At 39.9% G+C, this 20,277-nt stretch overlaps 1 protein-coding gene across 1 annotated transcript; it reads right to left on the reverse strand.

The window, feature by feature from the left end:
- Positions 1-2,204: 2,204 nt before the first annotated feature.
- LAPTM4A (lysosomal protein transmembrane 4 alpha) lies at positions 2,205-19,728 on the reverse strand. Its single transcript, XM_038560851.1, has 7 exons — positions 19,372-19,728; positions 11,371-11,491; positions 8,009-8,085; positions 7,781-7,903; positions 4,887-4,982; positions 4,232-4,330; positions 2,205-2,876 (listed from the first exon to the last, which is right to left on the reverse strand). The coding sequence occupies exons 1-7, from the start codon at positions 19,480-19,482 to the stop codon at positions 2,802-2,804; spliced, it is 702 nt and encodes a 233-aa protein (XP_038416779.1). The 5' UTR covers positions 19,483-19,728; the 3' UTR covers positions 2,205-2,801.
- Between the last annotated feature and the right edge of the window lie 549 nt (positions 19,729-20,277).

The following is a 20,277-nucleotide window of genomic DNA, read 5'->3' on the forward strand; positions in this document are numbered from 1 at the left end:
GTGAGTTCAATTTTGGAAACAAGGGCCTCACAGGGCTCAAGTTTTGTTTGATAGGTCTCAGAAACACTTGGAACTTTATGGAGCTTTATAGCCCGCCACATTCATTTAAGTAAATGTTGAGAAAGTGAAGCAAGAAGGCCAAAGTGGAGCACAGAGTGGACAAAAACAGATGGAGGTACAGAAGGAAACTCAGATGACAAACCTCAGCAAAAAGTTGGAAAAGCTGAGGTTGGGTACTTAACAACGTTGGATGATAAAAGCCAAAACTGAGGTTAGAAAGCATAATAGGAAAAAAAAAAAAAAAGAAGAAAGCATAATAGGGGGGCACCTGGATGGCTGTCGGTTGAGCATCTGGCTCTTGACTTCAGCTCATTTCAGGGTCCTGGGTTTGAGCCCCACTTTGGACTCTGTGCTCAGCGAGAAGTCTGCTTAGGATTCTCTCTCCCTCTCCCCCTGCTCTTCCCCATGCTCACACATTTGTTCTCTCTGGATAAATAAATCTTAAAAAAAAAAAAAAAAGAAAAGCAAGCAAGCATAACGAATTTGTGATTTAGGAGGGCATTAGGATCTCATGAGACTTTTTTGTGGGAATTTCAGAGGCAGTGCCTAACTCAGAAGTCAGAATGGGGAGATTTATGAGCTCCTTACTTAAGCTGAAGCTACTTCCTATTTTAAAACAAGCCCAAACATCTAAATATTTATCTTTCAGTGTTATATCTACCTGCACTTTAGAATAAAATATTCTAAACTACTTATGCTTTTCTCCAAAAACAGAATTTTCTCCAAAATTACCTTCTTAAAGCAAACAATTTTGGCATATTTACGAGGATATTTGTTATGCCACAACAAATTTCCCTTTACTGGAAACAGGACCCCTTAACAATCATGTTTTTCCCCTTCCTTAGGGGAAATGATTGGGTTTAACACATTGTGACTATTTTTTATCAAGTTCAAGGCCTGTGTCCTTTTCCAGAAGATAAACCTGCTTCAAATGAAGTTGCGATTAAAGGTCATAATGGCTCACCATTTCCACTCTAGGAGGAACAATGCCCAGTTGGGCCCACTGAGCTATGGATTGTGGACAAATGCCACTCCCATCCCCAGCCCTAAAAGGAGCCCCAAGTCAGGGTCCTGATGTGTTCACATTTTGATGTAATCCCATCATTAATAAAGAGCTAGTAAGAGTTCAGTTAGTATCCAAATACTGTTTAGCATGATCTTCAACAGAAAACACAATTAAACCCAACAGTAATATCTAAGGAAACTTGAATTTGAGATTTCTATTGTAGTTTTGATAAAGAAACAAAGTTAAGACCTAGCCCAGAGAAGTTACCCCGATTTTCAAGTGTTCTAAAATCTTTTTTTTAAAAGATTTTATTTATTTATTCAGGAGAGACAGAGAGAGAGAGGCAGAGACCCAGGCAGAGGGAGAAGCAGGCTCCATGCAGGGAGCCCAACGTGGGACTCGATCCCAGGACTCCAGGATCACACTCTGGGCTGAAGGCAGACACTCATACACTGAGCCACCCGGGCATCCCAAAATGTTCTAAAATTTTAAGGTCAGTAAAATATCTTATACTACCCAAAACTGGGTATACTCCCAGACACAACTGTACTTCCTTTCTAAATATTGTCTACCCTTTATTTTGGTGGTGGTGTTTATAAAAGTGATATTGCAGCCAAACAATTCTGTTCACCCTTTGAGAAATGTGTGAAATACGCTCATGTGTCTACATGGTAGATGTGTATAAGGCCACTACTGCTACATTCTTAGCAAGATGCAAGGTGGAATATTTTCAGGAGAAAATTTTTAGTTGTGTGGTCTATAAGCCACAGTTCACTTGCTTTCTCCTTTGGCTTTCCTCTGAAGGCGAACTGATGCACTTTTAAATTATTCTTGAATTATTCTTGATGAACTCATTACCTAAATACTAAATCTCCACATAAACCACAGCTTGCTACCCTCATCCCATGATTTTTCTAACAAAACATCAATATTAATTTCTGGCCTGTGATTCGAGCATATCTTCACCATAACTTTAAATAATATGTGAGCTACGGACTAAAGAAATGCCTTCTAATTAAGTCTGCATTGTATTCTCCAAGTGCCAAAAGACCTGACAGTCTGAGTTTACTGTAATGGAAAATGTTAAGATTCTACCTACCAAAAAAGGGTAACAGATTTTTTAAAAAAATGACAACAGTCAATATTTAAGAGATTTATTAAAGCATCTTATCACAAAGATGGAAACATACAAATTAGAAACATGCAACCGTCATTTTCCACAGTCAAGTTAAAATGTTATATATTTTTCCTGTTTTCACAGCTGAAAACTTCAGATCTTATACCTAACTCACTCACCCTGAATATTTAATTCATTCTTCCTGAAAGTATCCAGGGTAGCAAATAACCAAAATGCAAACTATTATATAAAGAAAGTGCAAAGTTAAAAAAGAAAATGTGTAGAGAATACCCCCTCCCCCCCTTAAAGGCAAACAATGGCACTTTGCTCTTGCTTAACCTAGATTGTCTCCAGAAACTATTAAAATGTAATAGACTTACCAAAAAAACAAAAACAAAAAAAAACAAAAAAACAAAACAAAAAACAAAAAACCCCAAACCTGACTTCCTGACTTTGAATAGATGTCCAAAAAGCTTGTTAGTGTTTAAAAATAAATGCTTAAACAAAGGAAACTGTATTTTATATCAAACAAGTTTGAAGAGCCCTGTACTGCAGCATTCTGTAAAATAAACAAGACAAAAAGCTGGTATAGGGTTTATTGACAAAGGCAGAATTTCTTCAGGCAGGTATGTAAGGAGGTGGTGGCTCTTTCTCAGGCATCTTCACGGCCATTTCATAGGTTGGCAAAACATACTGAGGAGAGAAAAAAATATTGGACTTAAAGCACTTAAAATTCTACCTGGATGGGATGCCTGGGTGGCTCAGTGGGTGAGCTTCAGCCTTCGGCTCAGGGCGTGATCCCGGGATCCGAGATCAAGTCCCACATCGGGCTCCCTGCATGGAGCCTGCTTCTCCCTCTGCCTGTGTCTCTGCCTCTCATGAATAAATAAAATCTTAAAAAAAAAAAAAAAAATCCTACCTGGAATAATTCAGCTTTCAGATTTAATTTTTTTAAATAATGATTTTTTTTCCAGATTTTATTTATTCATGAGAGACACAGAGAGAAGCAGAGACACAGGCAGAGGGAGAAGCAGGCTTCCTCCTGCCAGGAGGCGCCTGATGTGAGACTGGATCCTAGGACCCCGGGATCACGCCCTGAGGGGAAGACAGACGCTCAACCCCTGAGCCACCCAGGTGCCCCCAGCTTTCAGATTTTAGCTGAAGAAGCTGTTAGCTGAAGAGTTCCCGGGTGTAGAGAGGACTGGTAATGGAGGGGAGCTGTCTGGTCTGAGACTACTAAAGACCGAGGGATGGCGGGGAGGCGGCAGAACTTTGCTTCTGAACAAACAGAGGCTACTAGGAAGCCCTGACGGGAAAGGAAGTAGGTGGCATGGCTCTCCGTGTGACTAAGGACCAGTGCCTTGGGGGCTGGGAATCCAGGTTAAGGGCACCGCCGAATCACGCTCAAGGGAGCCTCCAATAAATGATGCTGGATCCTGAATTTCATCAGAATCTATCATCAGGCACTTTTATCATTTCCTCTAGGGTAAAAGGGCACATCTGTGTAGGAGTGCCATTCCAACCTAAGTGACTCCAAGTGTGACAGACTGGCCCTACAGGGGTCACATATATATTCTGCTGAAAACCTAGAGAAGTTAATACAGCAGTAACTAAAGGCCCCTAGAAGTAGATCTCCCCAAAGACTCACAGAACCCATCTCCCCACAAAAAAACCAGTTTCCGCTTTTGATCACGTGGATGTTTCTGAAAGCAACACAAGCTGCACATGATGGCACCCCATCCTTAGAAGTTCCAGGGGCCAGCATGATTCACAGGGCCACTTCCGTCTGATCTCTCCTACAAAATGCAACCCCCTGCCCCGGAGACAACCTAGGAGTGAAGCTGAATGAGCAGTGCAGGGGGGGGGGGGGGGGGGGGGGGGGGGTGTCTCTCACCTCAGTACCCATGTTTCCAAAGGGAAATGCTAAATCTTGCAGATGTAAGCTACCCACGCCCAAAATCATATGGCATTGAAGAGGAAGTCAAGATCTAGGTTCTTGAGAATAGTCAATGGCTACTGAAGATTTAATATATTAAAAGGTCATTCACCTGTGGGGGTGCTTCAAAGGCAGGGTACACGGCAATCTCTGGCATGTTTCTGTTGTTGATGTATTTATAGCAGTTCCAAACACAGTTGATTAGATAAGCCTGAAAGAATGCAAACAAAATTTCCATACGCTAGAAACTCAACAGATCACCTACTCTAAAATTAAGGGGACTTATGCTTTCCACCACATGTGCTCTAGAGAGAAGGGAACAGATACCCATTTGGAACCTAGCACAGGCCAGGCCAGGCCCTTTTCCTACCTGCTCCCACTTAAATATCCCAAGTTTTATTGACAGTATTTTACAGAGAAACCATAAATGAGGTTTCATTTCAGGTGCGGTAACTACTGTGCTGCAAAAGAAATTCTCTCTGAACCTTTGGAATTCTAACAGATTTTCAGTCAAATCATGAACTAAAACATGAACTAAAATAAAATCATGAACTAAAAATACGATGTTCCTTACATTCAGGAGGATCCTGGCCATTTCCAACCTCTCTCTGGAAACAAGAGGGAAGACATCCCCCCAGATGCTATCTTTACTACCGTGTCATAATAAATACTGTCCCCTCACTGTGAATGCTAAAGAGAAAAGGCAAAAAAGGTTTAGACAGTGTCACAGTCTAACTGGTCGCCCAAGTATTTAGTCAGTAACTCACCTTAAAAATAATGAATAAGGCAAAGAACACAAGAACAATGAAGAGGAGGCAGCTGGAGTCCAATGCCAGGAGGTCATCTTTGTAGGGAAAATCAGGCTATAAAAAAGGGAGGTGGGGAGAAGAGGTGAACAGGCAGGGTAGAGAGGATTTTTAGGGCAGTGAGACTATTCTGTTTGATACCACAGTGATGAATATACATCTTTACACACTTGTCCAAACTTACAGAATGCACACCACAAGTGAACCTAGGGTAAACTACGAGCTCTGGGTGATAGTCATGTGTCAGTACAGGTGCATCAACTGTAACAGATGGACCACTATGGTTTGGATGTGGTCATTGGGGAAGGTTGAGGGGTGGCTCTTTCCATTCAGTTTTGCTGTTAACCTATAACTGCTCTAAACCATGAAGTTTATTAACACACACACACTAAAAATTCAGCTATGGCACTTGTACTTTATGATAGTCTAGAGAGCATCTTAAAAACACACACAAAAAAGGGCACCAAAGTCAGAAGTGATTTTTAATAAAAACTTATAAACAGCACTTAACTCATAGTACTTTTAAGCCTCATCATCATCAAAGCACGCCACTGAACACTTAAAACACATCTGAACACTGCTGTCCAAATTGAGCTGATCTTCTCTCTACTTTTCACTATTCTAGATCTTTCTGGCCTTTGGAGAAACACCACCTCCTGTATACAACTGCAGATTTGTCCTTGGGTCACTAAGTCAGGAGGTGCTAAATCTAAGTTCCATGGGTCACTGACTCCTACCTGGTAAAGTAATTTTTCTAAAAACCAATCATCAATCTCAACGTTCCTCAGAAAGGGGCAAATAGAAGGAACATCCCTGGTTATCAAAGCAGGCAAGACTCTGATTTACTGCAGACCTACTACATTCTACTGTGAAGGGTCAATTTTATTTACTTAAATATTTATATAGCATTTACTGTGTACAAGGCAATTGAGAGGAGTTCCAAAAAGGCATTCTCAAAGAATAATTTAGGATTTACAAGCTGGCCAATAGTAAAGGTACTTGCCAGTATGAGAGACCAAGTGAATATAACAGAGGGGAGAAACCACTGGAGTCTAAAAGAATAGTAAAAAATTCATTCTAATGTTCTCCTTTAAAGCTCATCTAATTTTTAAAATCTGATGTTTTTAATGGAAATGTCAACACAAAGGCCCAAATAATTTTCCTAAAAAAGCAGCATGCAAAAATCCCAAAGGACCAAAAAAGTATGCACGCACCAACTCCAAACCCTAGCTAAGTGTATCCTTGGGATACAATTGTTCTTTAAGTTTCATTCATAAATAAAAAGACAAAACTGAATGAGACCAGCTCATGGGGAAATGCTACAGCTTTTATTCAGAAGGTTTGCAATTTTTCAGCCAGACATGACAAGAGAGATCTAGAATGAGGAAGCTTCTACCACTGCCAATCAAAACACTAGACCCTGCCCTCAGCTACTTCTCTCCCATTAATCATATGCTGCTTTGCTTCCTTCCCTTACTCAGTGCCAGCTGCCACGGTCACCTTTTAGTCCTCTGACTACACTCACCATGTTCCTTCCAGCCTCGAGGGGTCTCTGTGACCTGGAACATCTGCTTCTGTATTTGCTCTGTCTTAACTCCTACTCAAGACTCTTGCGCACAATTCAAGTCTTGCTTCCCAGCCCAGGTCTAACCCTTGTGTGACATCTACTCATGCAGCCCACACTTTTCCTTCACAGCTTTTTACCAGTTTTAATGCAGTAATTGTCAACTTTCTAACTCCTTCACTAGCAAATAAGTTCTACTGATGTATCCCAAGAACCCAGCAGAGTGCCATCCACATAAGAAACAACTACCAAATGTTTTCTGAATGAATGAATGATAAATGTGGTCTTATGCAAGATGGACTAGGCAGGAAATATGAAAGTGGAGAGAAAATTCCTAAAAGACAGCACTTTTGAAATGAACTTTCGTTTATCTGGACTCCATGCATCCTTCCAGACCATACCCCAGCCCACAGAGTTCCCATTCGCTTCATCATACAGCGCTAATCTAAGCTCCACAAATGCTGTCCTATGACAGTTCTAGGTCATTATCACAGATAACCTCTTCATTTCTTAACTCCTCCAATCCATGGGCTGCTCCTCAAAGAGAGGGAAGCTATGCTTACAGGTACACCATTCACCAATGATTTGTCTCAAATAGAGGAAAGGATACTGTAAGTACTCAAGTATTTGCTATGGATGCCTACAAAGAAAAAAGAGGAAAAGCAAAACCAGCATCCAGCTTTGTGCTGTAGCAAGCTGCTAGAGAGGCAGAGCACACCCCCAGCAGCCAGAGTGGCCCCGCCCAGCTCCTTCCTGAAGAGCTACACTCGCATCTTCAGCAACCAGCTGCCAGAGCTCTGAACTGTCTGTGCATATCTGTGCTTTACCTCCATTTATTCTGTGCATCCCTTAGCGAGATGTGCCCTTGGGTATCAGAAAAGACTAACAAGATTATTTGGGGGTGGGGGTGAGGGTTTGGGAACAAACATTTACAATATTTCAGCTTACAAAAGATTTCACAGGAATGCTCTACTTTTGAATAGAGGGGGAAACCTCTAGAGCCAAATTATTACAGTATGCTCAAAACAAAAGTTCAACTACACCTTATGTTCTTATGACATCCATCTTTAGAGACTTTTAATACTGGAATATCCACATGGTATGGCAAGAAAATATGCTACTTACACCTTACTGGTTTCAACACGGTAGTTAAGAGTAGTAATGATTATTTTAAAACACTTTCAAAAATAAGTAGGGTAGATTAAAAATAGTCCCTAAAGCTAACTCAAAATTTCAATTTAAATATTTTACTTAAAATAAAGAAAAAGACTCAGTTGGCAAACACACTTACTAATTGATCCAGATACTCTTTGATTCTTGGCAAGTAAGTGAGGGAACTGATAGCAACCAGGCAACTGAGAACGAAGTCAAAAAGCCGGTAACAGAAGAATGGGATCAGCCAACCCACTTGATACTGAAGAAAAAAATAACAACCACAAAGTCACAGCACAAATAAGAAATTATTAAGTACCACTCGGTAAAGGTCAAACTCTAAAAGTCAAAAATAGAGGATACTTACAGAAATTGCTCCATATACCAGCATTGAACTGATAATAAACATAAGAACAGACACAGCAAAAAGAACGCAGGCATTATCTAAGAAAACAAAAACAAAAATCTAATTAAGCCACTTACATAATAAAAAGAACAAAACTCTTCATGACAAAATCATGTTTTCAAGCTAGCTTAAAAAAACAAGTATTTTCAAGATTGGCTATGAAATAAAAAATCTAAGACCAGGCATGTTAAAAAAACAATCTGTCTCAGCATTAAGAAACAATGTTTGAAGAATCTTCACATTTGTTTTTCTTGTTTATTAAATTGGCTACAATTCACTGAACTCTGATCATCAGTCACTCAGCTAGGAAGACAGATCTCTGCCCAGAGTCTTAGAGTCTGAAGGTGTGCAAAAAGAGAATGATAATCCAATGTAGCAAGTGCTACAACAAAAGCAGAATCAGGAAGAAAATATGGAAGAAAGGACACAAGTTGGGTCTTGCAGGCTGAGTCAGAGTTCAACAGGAGGGAGGGCTGGTACTTACTAGAAACACACAGATGTAATAAATAGAGAGTGCCACAGCTGCGCCTCTCTGGCCTCAGATAAAATACATCATCAGAAATTCAAGGTTCTCCACTAACAACCTCCTTGCCACCCCAACATATGAACTCACTACTCCCTGTTCCTTCCCTCAAGATTTCTCTGTGACTTTACAGGCCTCTTTCTCAGGTTGTTCCCTTCTTCTACATTACCCAAGTTCATTATTTGTCTCACAAAACATCTCAACATTACTAAGCCACATATGACTTGAGGTTTTTTTGTTTTGTTTTGTTTTAAGATTTTGTTTATTTATTCACGAGAGACACAGAGTGGCAGAGACATAGGCAGAGGGAGAAACAGGCTCCCTACAGGGAGCCTGATTCGGGACTCAATCCCAGGACCTGGGGGCTCACAACTTGAGCCAAAGGCAGATGCTCAACCACTGAGCCACCCAGGTGTCCCATCGACTTGAGTTTCTTAACACAGATCTAAAATTAATTCTTAAAAAATAAAATAAAATAAAAAATAAAAAAATAAAATAAAATAAATTCTTTGACTTTAGATAGATTATTAAGAACAAGAAGAGTGTTAATAATAATGATTAGAATAACTGCTGAATATTCCCACTATTAGACAAATGTCATGTATCATCTTGTCACTTGGCAGTACAAACATCAGTATCTGGCAATAAATTGGGTAAGAATAGCCCTCTTTAGATTTTTTTTTAGAGGATATAGGATATCCTCTAGATGCTCTGTAGTAAAATAGGGGAGAAATGGGATGATGGGGGAAAAATACATATATAATACCTAGAATAATAAGAGATGCTCCAATATCTGTGAGTCAATAAAGCAAACAAAATATGAGGGCTAAATACCCATATATGAATCTCAGGTTTCCAGCCACCACCACATTCAAGAACCTCCTCCAGGGGGCCCCAACTGTTCACCCATTACCAAGGTAAATGTAAATAAAGTTAAATTCATGACTGAAAAACGGCTTGTATGTGTTGCAAAAGCATTTCATACATATTGAGTGGGATATATCCTGTTTAGCTGATTAGAAATAACTAACCATGAACCTTATCATTTAAAATGAGCTGGCAAGCCAGGATGCCTTCTAACAATCTGCCTTCAGCTCAGGTCATGATCTCAGGGTCCTGGGATGGAGCCCTGTGTGGGGCTCCCTGCTCAGTGGGAAATCTGCTTCTCCCTCTGCCTCTCCTCTAGCTTGTGCTCTCTCACTCACTCTCTTTCTCTCAAATAAACAGTCTTTAAAAAAATAAATAAATAAAATAAAATCACCCAGCAGGCCAAAGATCAGAACTCAACTTGCCATTGTAACACTGGGTCCGTGGGAAAGTCAACTTTCCACTTCCAAAGAGACACAAACTACCATATGACCAAGAACTATGCATTTTTACATTCTCTCAAGCATCGGGGCTTTGGCACAATTGCAAGCAACGTAAGTATGATAACAAATACATGTGATTCTCTCAACAGCAGGCACAGCACTCATGCAACATGCAGGAAACCCGTGACTTCATCCCTGCAGCTCTAGCCAAGGCAGCCAGTTCTACAGACCTACATGAATGTCAACAGCCATCAATCTTTTTCTACACCTTGATTTTAAGAGAAACACATACTGACACTGCATCCTGAAAAAAATGCTGACATTATCAGGTTTTGTATAATTTTACAGCCTAAAGTACCAAAAATAGCCATTAAAAACTAACGTTTTATTCATTTTTGTATTTTTATTTTATATTTTTTTATTTTATTTTTTTGTATTTTGATTTTTAAATAGAAATAGACTAACTCAGGAAGAAAAAAACCGACACCACGAGGGATGTTTCTAATACATTCTTGGTTATTTCTTTTATCACATTTGACAACAGAATTAAAGGATTATAGACATCTGAATAGACAATCAGCAGACTCATTTAAAAAGCACTTAAAACAGTGTAAACAATTTTAAGTGTTCTCATACTACAATGTCAATAGATGGCCACAAAACTCTACTGAATCCTAGATACAGCAGTGAGCCCTATGGACAGTAAGTTATTTGAATTAACCAAAATTTTGTTTAAAAAACTTCATAAATTTATCAGAGAAGATCATAAATATAATGAAGCTCAAGAATTTATAATAAGAGCTAATAACCTAAAAATATAACTTAGATCCTGTAATATTATAACTATACACAAAAAAACTCAATATTTTTCTGAAGTGAAATTTTAAACATGCAAAAACTCCACACTGAAAAGTTTGAGGCATAATTTTCTGTTTAAACACTAAATTTCTAACAATTTATAATACAAAAACTAGAATTTTTCTGCACCTGTTTAGAGAAAGATAATGAAAATGCTGTCAAAGAATAAACAAGTTTAAAAAGGTAATTTCCACAAATGTCTTCTACTTTTAACTCCAACATTGTCTTCCTTCATCTAAATGATAGAAATATGTTTAGAATTGTGACCCTGGAAGGATATCAGCAAATATTCCAGTAATTCATATTCCCTATTTTCCTGTAACCTTATCTGCTCGCCATCCTCTACTACATTTGCCAGCTGACCCTAGAAGGCTCACAGGTCTTTTTGTAATTCCTTATCATCCCAGGACTGACAGGAATCACGGTACACAATGTATATTTCTCAAGAAATCTTCTAGTAGTCTGTAGCATATTCTGGCCGGAAGTTCTCAATTATAATTCTCACTGGATATCTTTGAAAAACCCATAAAAATACTTTCATGCCACAGCAAGTAGAATAACTTAAATATAATCAATTCTCTAAATATTTTGTGTGTATAATTAGCAGGAGATATTTTCAACTAAAAACATACCAGCCATTCTCTCAGATGAATAGTAATTGCCAATGACTTCATATTGAATGTTGACAGCTGGCATTGAGTTTGGATGAGTTACTTCCACGGTCAGCAAAATTGCCATCAACAGGTTGACCACCTGAGAGAGATAAAGATGTTATCAATTATATTAATCAGGAAACCATCTTCAGTCATCTTCCCATGTTTAAACTGTTTTTTACTTGAAGTAACAAAGAGAAAATAGAAGCAGACTACCTATAGATAAAATAACATGCAATACCACTCTAAAAATAGTTGAAAAATAGTATTTCTTGAAGAATAAACCGAAATGTTTCAGAGACAAGATGTGTTGGCTGAACCTGTGTTAATAAACAATAGGAATCATTACAAATTGTGTTCAGAGTTATGTATTTATTCATACACCAATCTAAGAATTTCTGGGCTTGAAGAAACTACAGCTCATCCAATATACTCATCCAGCAGAAAAACAGAATACCCATCAGTTAAACATATATATGTAATCTATCAGATAAGCCTGACACTCCTCCACATTGTGTCCTAATGATAGAAAACTATTTTCTCTTAGACCTGACTCAAATGCTTAAGACTTTCCAAGATTTTAACTATGTCACTTTGACTATCACCCACTAGCCTTAATTCTACCTTTTGAGATCATGTGCTCTCCCTTTTGAGTAAATGCTCCTCTAACACCTAAGGGGAGTGGACATGAGCCTCCAAATATTCTTTTCTAGAATAAACATTCAGGTACTTAAACCATTTCTCTAATGGTTTAACACTGTCCAGCTACCTCACTACTTCCTTTCTGCTCTCCTCTAGACACACGCTCCAGTTTGTTGGACATACCATTAAAATGAGTTAAGATCAGCCTGGTCACAGCATATAGGGATCTCGGTTCTTATAGCCTAAGCTAATAAAGTTTAACCTGCACAGCCTGAAATGGTACTGGCTTGATAAATGGAATGTCATATAAGAGTAACTCCCTAAACCCCTTCATTCTTTTTCACATTTGATTCTGCTAAGCTACCACCTGAACCCATACAGTTAGATTCAGAGGCCCAAGCATAAGCCTTTATACATTCGCACTGGAATCTCATTATATTCTTGCCCATCAAGATGTTCTGGATCTAGATTCAGACACCCCACCGATTTCCTATCTCTTTTAGCTTCCAGCATTTGAAAATATGATCAGCATGCAATCAGTATCTCCATGTCAGTCACTAGTAAAAGAGAACTGGACCAACCACAGGAGGTATCCAGAGGTTGTCCTCTTTGCATTAATCAGAAATCTTTGAATATAATTCTTTATCACTTTCAGAGAAACATCTTGAGTTTTTGTCAAACTTACTGCTGAAATTCCATCATAATATCTGATGTATTTTCCTAATTTAATCTATTAAAAAAAAAATTCTCATGCCTCTAATGGTTAGTGAATCCCTACAGTATCCCAGGAAGCACGACTTCCTTGAGATGCTCAAGAACAGTCCTGTTAATGATTCAATACAGAAAACCACCTGGATTGGAGTTAGGCTTCCTATTTAAAAGTTTACCAAATCTGTCCTCTCCCTTTGTGAAATTTGAATATTTGATACTTTTAAGATATATTAGAGCCTTATCATCAACAGTACTTTAAACAAACTCTATTATGTAGCTCTCTTGTTCATCCTAAGCTCATACAACTAGGTGATAATAGTTTCTCAGTTGAAGGCACTTCATATTCTTTAAACAAGCAACCCAAGTTTTATCATTCAGTAAGATTAGGGGATCTAAAAAAAAAAAGATTAGGGGATCTAAACAATGTCACAATATCAAATTCAGAATCAACTGACATTTACTGAGTCTATACTATACACCAGTTATATTTACATATATTATTTCACTTATTCCTCACAACCACTGGTGAAGCAAATATTACTAAAGCCCATTTGCAGATGTGGAAAGTTAAGCGAAATAACTTGTGATGAGTTCACTGAGCTAATAGAGGATAGAGCTAGGATACAAAGCTGATTTTTTAAAACAACCTGCTTCATAGCACATGGTTAGTTATGTCTATTCCTAAGCAACTCCTGTTTTGAGGTCTTTCCAAAAGAAACTATTATCTAAGGTTATAAAATATTTATACTTTACTGTCCAAATAAGTATGTTTGGTAACATGCATTTTCCCTTGCAATGCTCCAAAGCAAAGTACTTTACTTTTCAACTCCTGAAAGGTCTTACAGAGGATAATCATACTCGCAAGGTGGCTCTCTAGTAAGGCTGATTTTTTCCCCCCATTTTCACTGCAACGGGTTTTGGCTACCATGTTGTGTATGAGTAGGAGCTCATACAACTCGGGAAATTAATTATTGAACAATTAGATGTATCTACTGAAATCTTATAGATTCTGCGTATTGAAATCAGTTTGAAATCAATTCAGCAAAGTATCCTTTGTTAAACACAGTACGGTCTTAGTTAAAAAGCTCTGCACAGTAAAAACATTCTCTTATCAAGAGAAACACACAAACTAAATGAGTAAATGAAGGAAAAGACACAACTAAAATACTTAGGAGCTTAATTTTTCTCTTCCTAAATACTTTATTGCATGTTGGACTTATAAAAATCTGTTCTCTTACATGGATAAGCCAGACTCATCCACTATTATCTTCTCTTGTAGTATTAGTAACACTTCAAGTTTCATTGCACTGTCACAACCCAGCGTATTAAACAAAAATCATAGCTCTAATCAAATGATCAAGAAATGATAAAATAAATTGCAGTGTTATTTCTTTAAAAGCTCAAACCATTCTTCAAATCTTCACTGAGTTGTATTTCATTAGAACTTCAACTTACATTTTAAAGCATTTTCCTGGAAAATCCATCCTTGTGATCTTAAACTGAGCACCTATCTTAAACTGTGCTCCTATTTAGGCCCTGTGCTATTTACTTCTGATGGGTCAGTATTTTGACTAAGTTCCACATAGCATTTTCCAAAAAATACATAAAATCAGCTTTATAGTCTTGCAATATAAAATTTCTGATATACAATTTCTCTGAAAATAGCAAGTATCTTCAATTTTAGGATATTTATTCCCAATTGGTTTTTTTCCCTTTAATTTCAGTAAAGAAAACAAAAATGCAATTAAAATAACTTCTAAAGCTCTCAATATGGAGGGTACTGAATATAGCAAATATGTTAACGGCATGGGCAGGCATACCATTCAATGTAGAAGCAGTCCTGTAAATTTATTGGGTCAAATTATATGGTTTGCATTATTTTTGCAAGCCTTTTGCATACCTTGTGTAAGTGAACAATTACAAAAACCAGAGTGTAGATTTTACTTGTTACAAAGGAACAGTTATCAGACTCCTGGAAGTACTCAGCCTCCAGAGAGGAATTCCTCTTTGCTTCCTCATCTCACTGCCACACCCATTCCAGAAGATTCTTTGGGGGCTGATTTTTGTTCTAAATAATTATTCTTTAGGTTCCCACAGTATATTTTGCCACAACCCAGCACAGGCTGAGATTATAATTAAAACAATGTATGTGCTTCAGGGCATTCTGGTAAGGGTTTCATAGGCAGAGTATCTCCACTGGGAGTGAGTCAGTGAAGAACTGTCAGCAGATAAAGATCAAAATGGCCAATCTTTAAAAATTATGTTAAATGTTTCACATATAAACTTTGTTGTTTACTGGTATGTGCAGTTACAAATGAATTATTCTTACTATTTTGGGGATGAGACAATTAATTTTACAAATGTCTTATGAATACTTCAAATGTTCTAAGTAGCAAGCTAGCTTAACTATACACTTTTATAGAGTAAGATCTATCAACTTTCTACTTCAAGAACATCTTGTAGGGGAGAAAAATAATTACTAGTAATCATGTAATAAGTAGTATTTAATAAGTACATACAAGTGGTATGTAGAAACTTTTCCAGGTACACAGTGAGGAAACCAGATCTCTCTGGCTGGGAAACAAGAAAAGCTTTACCAAGATAACATTTGAGCTGACCATTAAAAAATTAAACAGAACTGGCAAAAAGTTAATAGTCACAGTTGGGTGATGAGTAAATGGGAGATGTTAATACCACCTCACTATTCTTTATATTTGAAATTTTCCTTAATAAAGTTTTTAAAAAGTGACAGGGAGAGGGAAGAAATAGTACATGCAAAAGTACTGAGGCACAAAAAAAAGTGTTTGAGGAAAGACAGTAACTCTGAAATATAAATAGGTTATACTGTTACTTAAAGGAACCAGGAATTAGGGTTGGAAAGGAAGAGCTTGAGGAAACCTGTCCTCACTTCTCACACAGCTACTGAATTTCAGACAGACATTTTATGTCTGAGACATTCATGCAAAATCAGCCATATATATTAAGTCTTTCCAAGACCTATAATTATTACAAGTGCTCAAAATGTATTCTTGGTTTTAAGATTTTACTTGAGAGAGGGAGAGAGCTCTAGCAGGTGGGAAAGGGAGAAGCAGGCTCCCTGCTTCTGCTTAGCCCCTGACATAGGGCTCAATCCCGGGACCCTGGGATCATGACCTGAGCAGTAGGCAGGCAGATACCTAACCAACTGAGCCACCCAGGGGCCCTTCAAACATGAAGGATGCCTCCTACCGCCCACTTGTTAGCCTATTTTCAATTATTCAATGAACATTTGAACTTATGCTATGTAACAAACTTGTTTGAAATCATATGGCTTCAAATTTTATTATTATTTTTATATATCTTATTTATTCATTTGACAGAGAATAAGGAAGAGCACAACCAGGGGGAGTTGCATGCCGAGGGAGAGGGAGCAGCAGACTCCCCTCAGAGCTCGGAGCCCGATGCAGGGCTTCCTCTCTGGATTCTGAGATCATGACCTGAGCCGAAGGCTTAACCAGCTGAGCCACTCAGGCGCCTCTCAAATTTTTTAATAAATAGAGAAAACAATTTGAGGAATGCTAGAATTTAAACTAGAGCTCATTCTGAAATTTTGTATTACTTAACTAGAGATTATGCTTCTTTCCTATCTAAAACCCCAAATGCTAACGCCTCAGGGCCAGTACCTCTCTCATGCATAAAACTGGCTCCAGCTTCTTTATGTACTACTGCACTATTTAATACCACAGAATACTTTAGTATACAGTGTCAAAATGGTGTTAACAGTAGACCAGTTGCCAGAAAGCAATGTCACTGTATCAGATACATTCACAGTACCTGGTCTTGGCCCAGCAGGAGGGAGGGCTGTCCCCTGCACCCCCCAATCCCAGGTTTCAAACAGCACAGCTGCAATCTGAAGATCATAAATATCTTCCCACTTGAAACTAAGGGAGTATCTTGACAAGGTAATGGAGGATGCACATAACATTCTACCTCCCTCAATCCCTTATTACTTCTTAGTAAAGAAGCTTCTAGCAAGAAAATAACAGTTTGGACAAGTCTTCTTTGATTAGAGGCATTATACTACACTTTTGTCTAGGTGGCCTTGTTCTCCCAAAGGTTACACGTCTTCCCAACTAGACAGTATTTGTGCTTATGTTGCTGTGGTATTGAAGCTACACTTTTGAAAGTCACCAACAAATTCCCAGCCTTTTCCCAGTCCTTCATCCAATTAGAATCTGATGTTACTAATCACATTTTCCTCTCTTGTCACTGTACCATAAGTTTCATTTTTGTATATGTGCTCCAGAAATCTCTGTAATACCGTTCCCCAAGGCAGAGCATCATTTTCAAGACAAGGAACCTTTGAGAGCCTTTGTGTGGCAGGTAATAGAAATACAAAAGACAACACATGGTCCCTGCAATTTATTCTGTATATCCACTAAAGCCTTTTACATTGCAAATCATCAACAAGTCCCTTACTTAAGACAGATTGATTCTAGCAACTTCTACTGCTCTGTTAACCCAAAAGTCCATGCAATATAAGAACAGCTACGGCCTCCTTCTAAAATTGCAAAAACTAAAGCAGGGAAAAAGGGAGAGATGTAAACTGTTTTCACGTCAAGTGCCTCCAGTGGTGAATAAATTTAAACTTCTCACTCCCTATAAGAATAAATATCCTTACTAAAGTTTTTCTCTCTGCATTTTGGGTTTTGCTGTATATAACTAAAAATTTTCCCTGCTATTCCTTTCATTTTTATGAGCTGAGCCCATAGCATTAAAAAAAAAAAAATTTTTTTTAATCTGCCTAGAAAAGACTGGAAAGAAATACAGCCAATTATATTCAGATGGTTGAAATTGGGATGGTGGTTATTCCCTTGCGAAGTTAGAAATCCTTTGTTCTGTGAATGGAGGGAAGGGTCTGAGAAGAAACGGGAAGATTAGGTTTGCAGGCAATGAGTCCCAGCTGGGGACCCCTGCACCACTTTCTCAGTTCAGTAGCAGAGAGGAGGGTCATCTCCTAGGGATGAGGGGGACAGGGTTGAGTAAGAGGCTTGAGGACCCTAAATATTTGAATGATCCATTTAGGGGAATGGAAGGCAGAGCTAAAGACAAAAGAAACTGAAGACCCAGACCCTCAGCAAAATGGGGAAGAGATAAAAGGAGGTTAGAAATATAATACTGCTACTGCCGTTAATTGATTAATTTAAATCAGTTAGAATATAAAACAAGAAGGAATTTGGGGGGAAAATCTGATATACCAATAAAATGAGGTTTCTGACTATGAAAGTACAGGAGATATTAAAATAAGCTTAGAAACAAGCAAATAAGCCTACACATTCAAGTTTTATTGTTTTTAATGTACATCAATAAAGCAAAACTAAAAAAAAACAAGGTGGTCAGAAATAATCTGAGGGCCAGGTAGTCCCCTCAGTGTGCGCCGTGAAACCGTAATCTGCCTAAGATTATTCTCATCTGGTGTTTGTTCAAACAATAATGATTTCAAGGAACTGGGTAGGGAAGTAATGATAACAGGCAAAAAGAAATGTGATACGCTTTCCCTTTTTTTTTAAGCTTTTCCTTTTTTGTGTTTTGTTTTTGCAGTTCACAGAAGTTAACAGAAACCATACGGTATCCCTGCACCACAACCCTCCATACCGAAACACAAAGACAACAAATTACAAAGTTGTCAGTGAAAGCAGCTCATCAAGTCAACAGGATGAGAAGTTTGTCAAAGCCTCGGTGAAATCATTATAGCCTAAAGCTATTTCCAACAGTCACAAATTAGTTTCAATGTGTACGGGTCCTGGAGATGGTGGTTAAGAAATCACAAAAGTATTACTGTCAACTTGGTTATGACACAGAATGACATAGATCTTGGAATCCAGGAAATGGCTAGTGGATGTGGCCAGAAGAGAGAAGGCTCTCAATAAAGGGCTCTTAAAAAAAAACAGAACGAGCCTGATACAAAAAGCGTCCAGAAGGCAGGTGGGAGTGTAAATCCTGGCAAAAGGCACCGCCTCCAAGAGAATCCAGATTCGCAACAGAGGCCTTTCTGCCTAACACATCACAAACACACCGTAACAAATAACGTCCGAAGCCACAGGCAACTGCGTTTACAGAAGGATCTTTCCATTTCCTTTCAGGCAAAACAACGTCGAAAGCGTCGCATTTCTCAAGGTCCACTCCTAGTTGTTTTGTAGGGAGGGAAAAAAAAAAAATCCCAGGGAGCATAGGTGGGAGCCGGTGAACCCTTCTGATCACGGAGGTAGAAAAAAGAACCGACACCAGGTAGTTTCCAGGAATCCCCAAGAAACCCCAGTATCCTCATCCCTCCTTCCCACCCCTACCCCTCTTCCCCCGCCCCGCCCCCGCCCACAACGCCCCGGCTCCTTCCTGCTCCGATGTTCTCCTCTAATTGGAGCCGAGGAACGATCTCCCCCTTCCTACCCACCCCACCCCCACCCCCCACCCCCGGCCACATTCTCCTCCCTCAAAGTTACAGGAACCTAAAAAAGTCCGCTTATGCCTTCCCGCTCCACCCAACACCCCGCTTCCAGGCCCACCCCCTCCGTCTGAGCCCGGGCTCCCCCACTTCCCGCTCATGCGCACTGCCCCGAGCCCCAACCCTGCTGCCCCGCCCGCCCTTACCATGTACCAGGTCCCCAGGATGATCGTCCCGGTGCGGACATGGCAACAGCCGCAGCACCGGGTGCTGTAGAACCGGTCGCTGCGGCTCCGCTTGAAAGTCATGGACACCATCGGGAATCCCACAGGCTTCGTTCTAGGACGGGCCCCTGACAAACGCTTTCCGCCCAGAGGTCCAACCCAGATAGCTCCGCCGCAGTCTCCAAAACCAAACGACGCGTCTTCAAGCCCGCCCCCGGCCCGGGCCCCAGCCAGCTCCTTCGCACCTGCGCACTGAGTGCCGAGCGCCGCTCTCGCGCGACCTCGGTTTACCCTTCTTTCTCCACCTTCCCCGCACACAGGCCAATGGAAGAGCAGAAAGCGGGGTGGACGTGGGCCCTGATTGGAAGACCTTGGAGATTGACAGGACGTCACGCCCAATCAGAAGTGCGACTCGCCTTAGCGCTAATGGATCCCCGCCTCTTACGCGAGGGCAGGGGCTGGCTCGTAGGCTCGGAAGAGTACGGAGTAGCCTGGTAGTTTACCATTCCCGGGGCGAGAGGGGCAAGAAAAGAGGCATTTAGTGAGTAGACGCAGGGACGAGATCAGTTGGTGGCAGAAAATGCGCACGAAGGGCCTTTTCTGAGTGATGTCTCTGCCACGTACTGCTTCGGAGGCGTCACGGGACCGCGCCTGGTCACGTGACCGTTTTGCGCGCTGCTCGATTATTTGGCTGGCCGGGGGCGGGGCCATCGGGAAGGGGCGGGGCCACCGGGAAGGGGCGGGGCCAGTGCCCCCTCCCGGGCCTCCTTCGCCGCGGGAGTGGGAATTGGGGCTTGTGGGAGGAGTGCAGGTTTAGGTTTCCCCGTTCCCTCGCTCTGGAGGCTCCTTGCTGGGAGCAATTAAGTGCCATCAAACATTTAGGCAACT

Source organism: Canis lupus, chromosome 17 (assembly GCF_011100685.1).
Source record: "Canis lupus familiaris isolate Mischka breed German Shepherd chromosome 17, alternate assembly UU_Cfam_GSD_1.0, whole genome shotgun sequence".
Lineage (NCBI taxonomy): Eukaryota > Metazoa > Chordata > Mammalia > Carnivora > Canidae > Canis > Canis lupus.

Coding starts and splice junctions, on each gene's coding strand:
- LAPTM4A (XM_038560851.1), bottom strand. CDS start 19,482: ATGGTGTCCATGACTTTCAAGCGGAGCCGCAGCGACCGGTTCTACAGC. Junction 8,086..11,370: donor TTCATCTGAGAGAATGGCTG/GTATGTTTTTAG, acceptor TTGTTTTCTTAG/ATAATGCCTGCGTTCTTTTT. Junction 7,904..8,008: donor TGGTATATGGAGCAATTTCT/GTAAGTATCCTC, acceptor TTTTTTCTTCAG/TATCAAGTGGGTTGGCTGAT.